This window comes from Copadichromis virginalis, linkage group LG23 (genome assembly GCF_057382275.1).
Source record: "Copadichromis virginalis isolate Kocher_CV1m ecotype Utaka linkage group LG23, C_Virginalis_male_GT1.1, whole genome shotgun sequence".
In the NCBI taxonomy this organism is placed as follows: domain Eukaryota; kingdom Metazoa; phylum Chordata; class Actinopteri; order Cichliformes; family Cichlidae; genus Copadichromis; species Copadichromis virginalis.
In genome coordinates this window covers 16,618,762-16,633,350 of record NC_140639.1, presented here as the reverse complement: position 1 = coordinate 16,633,350, position 14,589 = coordinate 16,618,762, and the positions used below count along the sequence as shown (strand labels likewise).

General features: G+C 44.9%; 1 protein-coding gene across 1 annotated transcript in view; it reads left to right on the top strand.

The window, feature by feature from the left end:
• naaladl2 (N-acetylated alpha-linked acidic dipeptidase like 2) overlaps positions 1–14,589 on the top strand; it is a 472,039-nt gene that overhangs the window by 115,979 nt on the left and 341,471 nt on the right. Inside the window, exons 4-5 of the mRNA XM_085449971.1 lie at positions 669–846; positions 2,979–3,140. Coding sequence (XP_085306097.1) covers positions 669–846; positions 2,979–3,140 — 340 coding nt within the window. The remainder of the gene's footprint in view (positions 1–668; positions 847–2,978; positions 3,141–14,589) is intronic.

Sequence of the window (14,589 nt, the reverse complement as noted above, 5' to 3'; positions counted from 1 at the left end):
ACATGAGCCAAGGTGTTAAAACGGGTGTGGGTCATAATCAGCCAAAGTTCCGGGTGAGCTCATTGTGAAACCTAGCCCCACCCTATCATGTGATTTCCTGAGGTCAGATGGCCCAGGATGTGAGTGGGCGTTAAGGCGTCTGGGAAGGGATCTCAAAACTGGATTATAGATGGCAGAAAGTTGATGTCGTAAACCCCCGCCTCTGTTCAAAGATGGTCATGCACAGTGAACATAGATGGCTTCTTTCACTCCTCTTTCAAACCATCTGTCCTCTCTGTCCAAAATGTCAACATTGGCATCCTCGAAAGAGTGACCTTTATCCTTTAGATGCGGATGGACAGCCAAGTCTTGTCCTGTGGAGGTGGCTCTTCTATGTTGTGCCATGCGTTTATGAAGTGTAACAAATACCTTAATGAATACTTTCAGCTTGGGTTACTCTCGCCTTGATCAACATAAATGAAGACAAGCTTCATTAGAATACAATTATACTGCTCCATCACAGAGGGACACATTTTCTATATTCGTGCTGTTTATTGTTTTTAATCTTATGAAGTTATGTAGCGTTGTACTTTTTTTTAACTTCATCTTTACAATTGTTCCACACACGAACTCCTGTGACAGTAATGCTGTAATGTTGACTTTAATTGTGTTCAATGCTATAATTTCAGGGTGTTCAGACCCTGGTCCTGACCCTGACCCTGAACTGATGGAACCCATCCAGCCCTCTGTATCAGTTTCACCACATGGACGATTTGAACGACTTCAAGAAGATCCCAACTACATCTCCCACTTCACCAGGGCTCCTGGACATAAAGGACAAAGACGGCTGCACTGTTTCCTAGTCAAGTAATTTAAGAAGCACTGTACCTGCCCACACTCACCTTTGTAGAATTTCTTTCACTTTTGAACTTAGATCATATTGACAGTTTATGCATTACAATGATGTAGCAGATGATAATGAATAAGATATAGGAGTTTAAATATGGGAACAAATAAGACTGGAAAATAGTACCATGAAGCTATAAAATAAATATGGTGTAATTTCAGAATGGATGCCATTGCGTTTCTTGGTTATTACAACATACTTTTGCTCTATATCCTGCCTTTGACAAAACTTTGCAATAGCATTATTATAATTTAAAAAAAAAAAACAAATAAGCAAGGAAAGAGTAGTAATGCAATTTTGGAGTGAGTTAAATTTTAACCCATGCAGTCAAATTTTATCGTTTAAACTCTGTGGACAAGGCATTCAGGGCCTTCATTTGCTAGAAGGTAATGAAAACACTGGTCCAGGAAACATTTTTTTCCTCTTGTCTAACTTATGAGATCAACCTTTGCATTACTCCATAAAAAAAACACTGTCCATTTCCCTAACCCTTAAAAAAGTGTCAACCACTTCTTAGTTTCCCTGTCCCTTCAAACAAACTGAAATCAGCTGCAAAAAATGCAAATAACAGCACAATTGGAACCATAATGTAATTACTGATTTTAGTAGAGTAATGCACTGTTACATTACTGCGTTACTGATAAATGTAATGTCATTACATTATTCTTATTGCATCTTTGGTATTCGTTACACCCAACACTGATGACATTTATCTGTTTTTATTATATGACTCTTGCCATTCGTGTCTATACCAATGAATATTTGTTCCCTGCATATTAATTGAATTGAAAGTGGAACTAAAAAAGTCCTTGTCCTTTTTCCTCTCACTGCTGACGCTAAACATCATCTAATCTGAATGTTTCACTGAATTTACTTCTTCCTCTCGCTCCTTCTTCCATGTCTAATTATTACATACTGTATCTATATTACCCTACTCAGTGCCATTAATGTACTATACGAGAAAGTTTGGGAATGGTCCCTGTGTTCTTAGACGTCCTATAATTGACAGCACCTGCTAGAATGCCTTTTGAATATTAAACTTTACATTATGTGCAAGCATTGTTTTACTTTTAAGACTCTCAACTTAGTTAGATGACTCTATTGATCTGTATTTCCTCAAGACAACAGTAAGTTTATGAGGAGTACTTATGACCAGAGTTATCAGTTGTTACTTTCATTTTTTTGTTATAATGTTTCGTAATAAATGTTTGGTGGTTCTGAAATAAACAAGCTGCCAAATAAGACTGAATTTTATTTACAAATAAACCATTGTTTCAACTCATTTAGGGACTTACAAGGGGGTGTGAGCAATGCACTTTTCTCCAAATTGTGTTTCCAACTTCTTCATCTAATCTTCAATGTCAGAAGCACATATTACCATACACATATATCCAAATGTGTTTTTTAAATCAAGAAGATAATAAGTCTTAGAAAGTGTACTACAATGAGATTTTCAGCAAAATAGTTAATATGATTAAAAGCAAGAAGAAGTCTGCGTTATAAAGGACTGACTTCGGTTGCAGGACTGATCGAGTCCGGCATATGCAAAATACAGGCTGTTTAATGTTGTTAAATAGTCAGCACTGATTTTTTAAATTTGTTTATTAATGAACAAAAAGTTATTCTCAGTGTTTAAAAAAATAATCACACAAAAAAAATCCACTTTATATTGGCATGTATGTAGGTGTAGATCTCAATTTAGTGTATGGATATTCTACAGCAGTTCTTTACCTAGGTCTCAGATAGATTAAGAAGGGTAAACTAATTATCTGGATAATAAATAATATATAAAGCCAAAACTAAATATGCATCAGATAGGCTGTGAACATCAGATAACACCTTAAGCAGCTGCAAGCTTTGGTTGTCTTTAGAAATTAAGGTATTTACATTTTGTAAACATAACAGATTTTTTTCAGTATGACTCAGGGATAGGCCAAGATCAAAAGATATATACATTCCTAGCTAAAGCCAGATGATACTGATTATTACATTATACAAATATATCTAATACATCTTAATAGCATCTTTGATTGCTTATATAATAGAATAACTTTAACATTAATATGTGATTGCTCCCTTCTTTTCTTTGTAGATACTTCCTGGCAGGGGTGGCTCTTTTTGTCCTTGGTGCCCTGATTGGTTGGTTTACTCACACATCTACTATCAAATCACCTGTTCTGCCACCCGACAGCTCCGACCTGCTGGAGGAGTTGTTAAAAGGAATTACCGCTGACAAGATAGATGCCCTTCAAAAGTAAGCCCCCAGTTTCAAAATTTACATTGCCCTTCTTGAATTAAACGCTTTTCTTTGAAACCACTCTTTCAAAAACACTATTCAGCTCAGTAAGGTTTATGTACAGACTAATTGCGTTATCAATGGTGTTATCATAAAGGGAAAGCAATATGGCTATGATGGAGTAGGGCCGAATGATTTTTTTAAAAGAAGTAACACAGGTGGACAGAGAGGAAGTCTCTGTCTACCCGTCTGAGGGCCCCTAACTTCACTATTATTTTCACTTGTTACCTTCTAGCCAGACACTGATCTATTTATAGCCAAAGAAGAAAGAAAAGATCCAGAGATAGCAGAAAGAGAGAAAGGGGAGAAAATGAGAGATAAAAAAGTAGCAGGTAACAAATCTTTTTTTATTTTTTTAATTTATTTATTTTTCTAATACTGATACAAACCTCCAACCTGAACGTTGTTTTCTCCAAGCCAAAGGATCACAGGATGCCTGGGTGTATGTGTCTGTGTGAGATAACAGGCTTTGCCACTGAACTGAAACAATCATGTCACCATGGTTTCTCTCTGAGTTTTCCATGCTTTTTATCATTTATTTTCTCACATTTATATTTCATGGTGCCAGAAACACCCCCATCCAACCTTCCATAACCACCAAAGCTACCCACACACACACTTACACACTACATCTCTACCATCTGTGTGAATGATGAGGTTTTTCTCCATCGCAGTTATCAGTGAATTTAAATGGTTATTTGTTGCTCCTGTCAGTCCTTCATGGAAGAGTTTGTCATTTATTTTAACTAAGAACATCAACACATATGACTAATGTTTTAGATAGGTGAAGCATGAAATTAGAGGAGTGGTCTGCATTAAAAAATGGTGCTAAAATAGAATGTACATACGTCATGGTCTTTGTAGACATTATGGACACCCAGCTTTGTGAACACAATAACTCGAGAACAGGACCACACAGGATTTTCAAATTGGTAATATTAGTAATAGCATCTGATAAAAATGTCAAAAAAGTACCATTACCTCATGGTAAGGAATCCGATCACTAGAGAAGGAAGTCTTCTAGGACATACCCTAACTGGATCATCTAGAAAGATGAGAGGTAGCACTAGCGGCAGTTTTTTTTTTTTTTTTTTTTTTGGGGGGGGGGGTTGTGACAAACAACCCTAAAACTAGCCCTCACGTATCAATTCCTCTCAGTTTCCATTAAGGATATATTTAGGCTTTCTTTAATAATGGGAAAAACAGTTTGTTGGGATGCTGTGGAAAAAATCAGAATGCAGTTTAAAACTAAAGAAAGAAGGCAGAAAGAATTATCTATATGAAATATTACAAGGGTAAGGTAAAGGTGGCAAAGCTAAACACAATTCATGCAGATTTTATTATTTAGTTCCAATGTACAGCACTTTGCATCAGCTGTGGTTGTTTTAAAGTGCTTTATAAACAAAGATGATGATGATGATGATGATGATGATTGCAATTTTAGAAATAGTGATGCATGTGTGGTAAATGAATTGATTCCTTTATAGTGCTTTTGTACTCTTCCAGAGCGCTTTATGCAACATTCACCCATTCACACCAGCACTTTTTCCCACCTAAGCTTAAGTGCTTTCTCAGAGAGAAAGTTGAGGTTAGTATCTTGCCCAAGGATATTTGGCATGTAGACTGGAGCAGCCATGGATTGAACCACCAACCTTCTGATTAGATTATGCTTTACCTCCTGAGCTACAGATGGGGCAATTGCGGCTCAAGAGCTGGCAGTTCGACCACCGGCTCCGACAGTCTCAGTCGTTGTGTCCTTGGGCAAGACTGAGACTGAGACTGTGAATGTGTGTGTGTGAATGGGTGGATGGCTGTATGTAGTGTAAAGTGCTTTGGGGTCCATAGGGACTAAGTAAAGCGCTATACAAATACAGGCCATTTTACAGATACCCCTGTATCAATAGTATATGTATGAATAAAAGCAGACCTCAACATAGAACAACAGAAACTTGTGTAGACAAACAGCAGGCCCCTGTGCCATCATCCCTCTTTCTCTGGTTCAAATTTGCAAATACATCAGGACTTTTCCCTGGATCCAGTCCAATAGATGTGGTTAGCCACAAATAAATGATAAATTATTGTAGCAAATATTCTTAATCATTTTCTCTTGTTTCTCTATAATTTTACTTCAACAATCCTTCCCATTTACACCCACAACTTCAAGGCTATTATTGAAAAAGCTTCACAGTTAAAGGTGAAATGTGATCATTACTACACTGTGAAGGGGGTAGTATGTAGTTTTATATTGCTATTCATTGAAACTGATGGCATTTAGGGTTACTCCAGTCATCTCCGTCATCAATTACGATAATGATTCTATATTCACAATCATATGTTATGATAAAAATCTGTTATTTATGGACTCTTTACAAATAGATAGATACTTTAGGTATCTATAGTTTGGTTCAGTGGATATTCCAATATTTGCTTAACCTAGAGTCTGATCATTCTTTTTTTACTATTTACTTTATAAGGCACAGAAAACTGTGAAAAAAAGCTATCTGACTTTATGTTGAGTCTGGGATAGCAAAACTAAGACGGGAGCAGACAAAGCAAAAGAGACACATGAAAGGACTTCTGAAGACAGAGAAAGATGTAAGAGGAAAAAGGGGAGTCTAAGGAGATGATGGCGGAAGGGGAGCGTATTTAAACAGCTTTGCTTGACTAGACAGGGGAAATATCTTCGTGTGAATTAATTACTGTTTGGTTTGCAGGAATCTCCCACATTGAGTGATTATTACATTTGCATGAATAGCTCCCATATTCAACAAATAACAATCAGTGTACATATTGTTTGGAATTGTGACTGTCTTTGCACAAACTAATTAAGTCCCCTTTTGTTTATTATATAATATTTCCAATCTTTGGCCTTGTTTCTTAGCAAAATAGGGGGTGTCACAGCAGAAGAGAACAGACTTTTTTTTTCCAAGCTTGTCACTGTAGAAAGTTTATGCAACCAATTCTTTTTCAATTTACACTTCAAAGAGGTGTGTAAGCAAGCAGAGCTACTTTGAGAGAAAATGGATTAAGTTCAAATCCTTAGAAGATGGGCTGTCACTGCTAGTATCTTTGCCTGTCTAATACTTATATCTCTCCTGCTAATTATACTCCTGTAATACATTTTTGAGCTATATGGAAGTACATTTTTTTGGTTGTTGCTTTTCTGCATACAGGTCTGCACATATCTCAAATGTGAACAACTGCCTGTGGTTTTTAAGTTTTTAGAGATTTTAGGAGTAAATTATGACTGCAATCACTGCAAATTCCGGTTTGGTGATATGATCAGATGGCAAATCTTTATCTAGCTGATTTAGTCTTATCTAGATGATATAGATCTTGCTGTGCTAGCACCAGAACAAGCAGTAACATACATCACAAGCTATTAACACAAAAGTGAATTAAAAAAAAAAAAAAAGCTTAAAAGTGGACTTTTAAGCTTTGTGGAAAACTGCAATTTTAGATAACTAGCTAGCAGATGATGGCTGTTAAAACAGTGAATCTGTCTCTATTTAGCTTATTTAGCTCCATCTACTATTTTGTGTGAGTTTCTTTGTAAATTGCCTATCGCTTGACTAAGTGTGTCAATTATTTTTGTTGTACATTTTTATGTGATGCTAATGACCAATGCAGAAATTTGAACTTGCATAGTTCAAATGTCTTGATATCTGACATGCTTTGTGGACAGTACCAGTTTTCTCTGCATATTTGGAAAAATAATGAAAATTATAATGAAAATAATGAAATTATCCATGTTTGTTGACTGAATGGCTCTTTGGCAGTAGAACACATATTATATGTGCTAATAAAATAATCAAAAACCTAAACACACCTTATAGCCTTGTTAAAGCTACTGTATACATGTTTATTCTATTTGGTTATTGAAAAGAAGGGTTTTAGAGGATTTTGTGCAAGACAACTAAACTACCAGAGAACTGGTCATGGAGAAAGCTGCTGAACGTGAAATGAATATGGGTGTCCTTGATAAGATTACTCGGTAAAACGTCTGACTTCTGGCTTTCTTAAATTATTTTCTTTTATTTTTTATGGAGTGTGAGCAGTGCTAGATACTTATCACTGATTTAGAGCTGACCACGTCCTCACTATTTGTAACTCTAATGTATCTACTACCTGTTCTTGTAGTAATGAAAAGTTTATCTAAGTAATTGCCAATTGGACCAGCTTTTTTTCTTTCTTTTTTTTACCTCTAACCACTTGAATGTCTCTAAACGTCATTAACTTTTTATGCGCATTTGGTCACCACATTGCTGTGCATTGCTTCCAGTGTTGACACGGCTTCACTTATGAGGCCGTAAATCTTTTTAGGATTTAACCAAAATCTCACAGAGCAGGCACTTCCCTTACCAAAGCCAATGCCCATTTTTGCACTTTCTTTAGAGAAACAACCCCTCATCTTCAGCTGCCTGTAATAACTGCCTCTAAATAAGAAAATTTAGATGAGCTTGTTTGTGTGTAGCAGACATGCTTTCGATGGGTGTTTCGTGTACAGTCACGATCCTGCTGTGTTGCAGTGTGACCCATCATCTATAGGTTCTCATCCATCTTGACATCACTGCAGCTCATTTCACTGATTACTTCATCTCTTCATTAAAGTTAAGTTAATCACTGAAATCAGTTGCTTTAGTGACTGATTGCAGAGACTCTCTGGCCATGATAGCACTGTAACCTTTCTATATTGATGGAAGTATAATTAAGCTTTTTTACTGTGTTTCTACTCTTTATAATTATGTGTATGCGCACAAGTCCACATGAGTGAATTGACGATTGTAGGCAGAACCGAGGAGATTGTGCTACCAGAATAGAATTTTGCAGACATTGAGGACAGCTACAAGTACCTTGGAATCCTATAGGGAAATGGGAACCATAAAAAGGCCAGTAAGAAAACCACAACCACCAAACATCTGCAGAGTGAGTCAAGGCCTCAGAAGTCAGCTGATTCCCATTCAGCAGTGCCTAGGGCAATCAGCACCTGGTCATCATATACCCTGCTGGACTAATCAGTTGGCCAAAGGAGGAGGTGGATGCCACTGACATCAAGACAAGAAAGCTCCTTACCATGCATGGCATGTCGCACTGGCAGACTTAACAAGTGGCTGATATCAAGAAATCCTACCAATGGCTGGACTGAAAGACAGCACAGAGGCGCTAATCATGGCAGCACAGGAACAAGCTCTAAGGACAAGTTCAGTAGAGGGTGAGGTCTACCACACCAGGCAAGGACCCCAGGTACAGGCTGTGCAAAGATGCCCCTGAGCCAATCCAGCACATAACAGCAGGGTGCAAGATGGTAGCAGGCAGGGGATACATGGAACGCCACAACCAAGTGGCCGGTGTTGTATACAGAAACATCTGTGCCTGGAAGTACCAAGGCGAAAATGGGATACATCCCTAGGGTGGTTGAGAATGACAAAGCTTATGGTTTCTGAAAATCGATGTTGTTTTAAGTCATATTCACACAGACATATAGAATATTCCAAGTAATATTCCATGTCAAAAGACGTGTGTGTGTGTGCAGTATCCTAACTTGAAATGCAGCCCTTATCAAAATAACACCGAGCAACATGACAGCCATATCAATAACACTGTGTTTGGTGTTTCCAATAACATCAGACTGTAAATGGTAAATATGAAGTAGAATAAATGAATACAAATCCACAGCATAAGTAAGACCGCATCCAAACTGAGACATTATATAATTTGCAGTAGTTCCATTTAGATTATTCCAATGTTCAGTGCCAGGGTTTTGTGTTGAAATATAGTGTCATGCGGCGGCTGTGTGAAGGCAAGAGAGGACCCAAATGCATGGCTCTAGACACACGGGGATGAACTCAAAGGCCGGTCTTTATTAACAGGAACATAAGAAGTCATATAAAACTATACTGGGAGCAACTAAACGCTGAGGCGCTGGGAAGACACGGAAAATGCACACAACCTAGAGGGACGACGCAACACAGAACAAAGGGACACTCTGACATAAATACACAGAAGGTAACGAGGGGAGTGGGAACACACGGGGAACACAGCTGAAGACAATTACTCATGGCCGAGCAGGGAGGACACGAAACTGACGATACTGACACCAAGATGTGGACCTTAAACACAACACAGTACACAGAGATGAGCACGGAGAGAGAGAGGCAGAGAGAGAGGCAGAGAAGAAGGATGAATACGAGGGGATGAGGAGAACACAGAACACATAGGGTGGGAACACGGTACCAGAGCAAACACCACAATAAAAACATGGACACAGAGGGAATCCAAATACCAAACCAAACAATCCAATGGACATAAGAAACAAAATACAAAACTACAGAAAAACTAAGAACACTGGGTCAAAATGACCCAGGACCATGACAGTACCCCCCCCCCCCCCCCTCAAGGGCTGGCTCCAGACAGCCCAAACACAGGAAAACAAAACCCAAACAGAAAACGACCCAGGGCGGGCGGCGGGGGCCTAGGACGGAGGGCTCGGAACAAAAAACAAAAACGAACAACAGAAAACACAGGAGCACAAGACCAAAGGTCAAAGAAAGTTCAGGGGGCCGACCATGCGGAAGGCAACGGCGGAGACATGGAACCAGTTCAGGGGGCCGACCATGCGGAAGGCAACGGCGGCGATGCGGAAACAGTTCAGGAGGCCGGCCGTGCGCAAGGCAACGGCGGCGACGTGGAAACAGTTCAGGAGGCCGGCCGTGCGCAAGGCAACGGCAGCGGCGAAGGAGACGACGGAGCAGTTCAGTCTCAGGCGTGCTGGCCATGGCCTGGTGGGCACAGGACCAGACGAGGCAGGACCAGACGAGGCAGGACCAGACGGTGGCGATGCGGGGGCCGGACCAGGCGAAGCACAGGCTGAGGCTGGACCAGACGAGGACGAAGACTCGGAGGCTGGACCAGACGAGGACGAAGACTCGGAGGCCGGACCAGACGAGGACGAAGACTCGGAGGCCGGACCAGGCGGAGCTGCAGAGGCTGAGGCCGGACCAGGCGGAGCTGCAGAGGCTGAGGCCGGACCAGGCGGAGCTGCAGAGGCTGAGGCTGGACCAGGCGGAGCTGCAGAGGCTGAGATCGGACCAGGCGTAGCAGAAGCACAGGCTGAGAACCAGGCGTAGCAGAAGCACAGGCAGAGGCTGGCCCAGGCGTAGCAGAAGCACAAGCAGAGGCTGGACCAGGCGTAGCAGAAGCACAGGCGGATGCAGCTGGGCCAGGCGTTGACGAGGCGGTCGCAGGTGGCAGCTGGACAGGCTCCTCGGGCCCTCCAGCCGACGTGGCAGAAGGCTGAACGGGCTCCTCGGGCCCTCCAGCGGAGACAGGTGGCTGAACGGGCTCCTCGGGCCCTCCAGCGGAGACAGGTGGCTGAACGGGCCCCTCGGACCCTCCAGCGGAGACAGGTGGCTGAACGGGCTCCTCGGGCCCTCCAGCTGACGTGGCAGAAGACTGAACGGGCTCCTCGGGCCCTCCAGCGGAGACAGGTGGCTGAACGGGCTCCTCGGGCCCTCCAGCGGAGACGAGGAGGTGCTGGCCGGGCTCACTGGAACCCCCAGCGGACGAGGTAGATGGCGGCGTGGGAGCCGCGGAGTCCTGGATGAGCTCATCCGAGCTTCCAGCAGGAGCTGATGTAGAGCCAGAGAGGTTTGGGACCCCTGGCTGAATGTTAAGCCGAACAGAAGACCGTATTGCTATCGGGGACTGGGCCAATGGTTCAGGTGCGAGCTGAGCTACTGGAGATGCGGATGAGAGTGGGAGCTGAGCTACTGATGGTAGTGAAGTAGATAACTGCACGGGAGACTGAACTGAGGGCGTCTGCACTGGCACAGGGGACTGAACTGATGTCTGTTGTAACGGAGGTGGTGAGAGTGGAGTAGGCAGTGGAGTTGATGATTTCACAGGAGAATGAACCAGAGGTGAGTGCACAGGAGACTGAGCTAGAGGTGGTAGTGATAGTTGAGGGGAAAGTGGAGCTGGTGATTGAGTGGATGACTGTGCTAAAGGAGGCTGCACTGGGGACACTGGAGACTGCACTGGGGAAAGCAGAGCTGCAGGAGACTGCGCTAGAGACTGCAGTGATGGTTGTAGTGGAGGTGTGACGGGTGGAGGAGTGGCTGAAGTGGCTGCGGGTCGGGCGGCTAACGGCTCAGCTACAGAGTGTATTAATGGCAGGGTTATGGGTCGAATGACTGACTGAGGGGCATCCTGTGCAGCTGAGTGCAATGATGGGTGTGGGAGCGGATGTAGGACAGGTGGCAGTGTCAGTTCCCCTGGGCCTACAACGCAGTTGAAAGGTGCAGGCACCTGCTGGACACCAGTCGCTCCCACCTGAGGAGTAGGTACAGGTGCAGAGACTGGCTGGGTCCTGGCGGGCCCCACCTCAGCGGTTGGCACAGATTTCGGCAGGGACTGGGCGGCTGCTGTCCCCACCCGAGGAGCCGATACGGGTGCAGGGACCAGCAGAGCCTCAGTTGACCCGGAAACCGGAACAGGGACCAGCTGGGCGCCAGCCCCCCTCACCTGGGGAATTGAGACAGGTGCAGGTGAGTGCTGGGCCGCAGTTATCCCTAGAACACAAGGGGCCTGGGAGGCGGGCCTAGAAAGAACAGTCTGCAAGAGATCGATTCCCTGCCCTGAGTGAGCGGATGAGGAACAGCGCTCTGACTTCGTAGCGTTAAGTGTACTAAAGCTGTAGCTTACAGGCACTAATGCATCACCTTCAGTGTGTACAGACTCTAGAGAAATGTGATCAGCTGATGCACCAACAGTCTTAGAGCTTCTTTCTTCGGAGCTAACCGTACTTATACTGACAGAGGAGGGGTTAATAGCCGATGTAAACATAGGTCTGTGCACCGGAGAGGCAGATGAAACAAAGTCTTTTACCACCGGATCGCCGGAAGCAGTAAACCTAGGGTAAACAGTGGTGGGTGTAGAGCCCCCTGACTCAAGAACATTTGAATCAGTACATACGTCAGAATGGACAATCCCCGGGGGTGATGGCTCAGAAGCAACGAGCTGGGGTCGAGCTATCACAGGAACATTTACAGTCTTGGATTTTACTGTTTTACCATCTAAGGGGGCAGGTAGTAAAGCCCCAGGGGTGAGCTTAACTGCAAAACAATCATCCTCAGCAGACACACAGGTAAAGGGCACAGAGACAGGTGTCTCTAACTCAGGAAATGCTGACTTCGAGTTTTTAGACCTAGGAAACACTAGCGAAGGATGATCTTTCTCGAATATGAGTCCAAACGTAGGAGAAACTGTCTCTGAGTTGACCCTCCGGGCAGTACAATGGTTCATAAGAAGTTCGGGTTCAGATTCAACGTTTACAGACCGTGAGCCTTTAGCGTCTACGGCAAGAGTCACAGAGTTTGCATTCCTGCATTCAGAGTAGTGAGAACTAGCCTCAGAGTGAACAGAGAAAGTGTCTTTGTCACTCACCCCAGCCGGCTGCCCAGTAGTCCCGGAATCCGACTGAGGAGAGGACCGGCGACGGCGTCTCCTCCTTAATGAGGGAACGGAGGTGACGGGGAAAACCGGTGATGATGCGGGGGTGACGGTCTCCTCTTCATCATCCGACCACATCGCTGCTAGGAGAGCAGCGGGAGAGCGACGGTCAGAGCTGAGAGGGGATGGAGAAGGGCTCTGCGGCAGCGGCGCCAAAAAACCCTCTCGTTTTAGCAGCTGCTGTTGCGACACCGAGAGCCCCGTCTGCTGCTGCGGTACCGTCGCGGCGAGCTTAGTTTGCTGCTGCTGCGGCGGCTGATGGGCGGAGATCTCCGTCTGCAGTCGCTGTGGCGTGGAATCCCGGGAACGGACATTGTCTGCCAGCTCACGGGCTTGTAATGCCTCCTTAGCTCGGCTCAATTCATCGATAAAGCCTTCATAGCAGGTGAGCTGCTGAAGAAAAGGGTTTCCCTCGATTATTGCCTTTATGGCGTTAAGTCCGACGGAAATTGTCCGTGAGTCCGAGGCGTGGGTTATTCGTTGCACCAGACTCTGTACACGGAGAATATCTCCCTCACGGGCGGAGCCTGCTGGGTCCATTTCGTGGTTGCGTCGTTCTGTCATGCGGCGGCTGTGTGAAGGCAAGAGAGGACCCAAATGCACGGCTCTAGACACACGGGGATGAACTCAAAGGCCGGTCTTTATTAACAGGAACATAAGAAGTCATATAAAACTATACTGGGAGCAACTAAAAGCTGAGGCGCTGGGAAGACACGGAAAATGCACACAACCTAGAGGGACGACGCAACACAGAACAAAGGGACACTCTGACATAAATACACAGAAGGTAACGAGGGGAGTGGGAACACACGGGGAACACAGCTGAAGACAATTACTCATGGCCGAGCAGGGAGGACACGAAACTGACGATACTGACACCAAGATGTGGACCTTAAACACAACACAGTACACAGAGATGAGCACGGAGAGAGAGAGGCAGAGAGAGAGGCAGAGAAGAAGGATGAATACGAGGGGATGAGGAGAACACAGAACACATAGGGTGGGAACACGGTACCAGAGCAAACACCACAATAAAAACATGGACACAGAGGGAATCCAAATACCAAACCAAACAATCCAATGGACATAAGAAACAAAATACAAAACTACAGAAAAACTAAGAACACTGGGTCAAAATGACCCAGGACCATGACAGTACCCCCCCCTCAAGGGCTGGCTCCAGACAGCCCAAACACAGGAAAACAAAACCCAAACAGAAAACGACCCAGGGCGGGCGGCGGGGGCCTAGGACGGAGGGCTCGGAACAAAAAACAAAAACGAACAACAGAAAACACAGGAGCACAAGACCAAAGGTCAAAGAAAGTTCAGGGGGCCGACCATGCGGAAGGCAACGGCGGAGACATGGAACCATTTCAGGGGGCCGACCATGCGGAAGGCAACGGCGGCGATGCGGAAACAGTTCAGGAGGCCGGCCGTGCGCAAGGCAACGGCGGCGACGTGGAAACAGTTCAGGAGGCCGGCCGTGCGCAAGGCAACGGCAGCGGCGAAGGAGACAACTGAGCAGTTCAGGAGGCCGACCGCGCGGAAGGCAGCGGCGGCGGCGAAGGAGACGACGGAGCAGTTCAGGGGGCCGACCGCACGGAAGGCAGCGGCGGCCCTCCAGTCTCAGGCGTGCTGGCCATGGCCTGGTGGGCACAGGACCAGACGAGGCAGGACCAGACGAGGCAGGACCAGACGGTGGCGATGCGGGGGCCGGACCAGGCGAAGCACAGGCTGAGGCTGGACCAGACGAGGACGAAGACTCGGAGGCTGGACCAGACGAGGACAAAGACTCGGAGGCCGGACCAGACGAGGACGAAGACTCGGAGGCCGGACCAGGCGGAGCTGCAGAGGCTGAGGCCGGACCAGGCGGAGCTGCAGAGGCTGAGGCTGGACC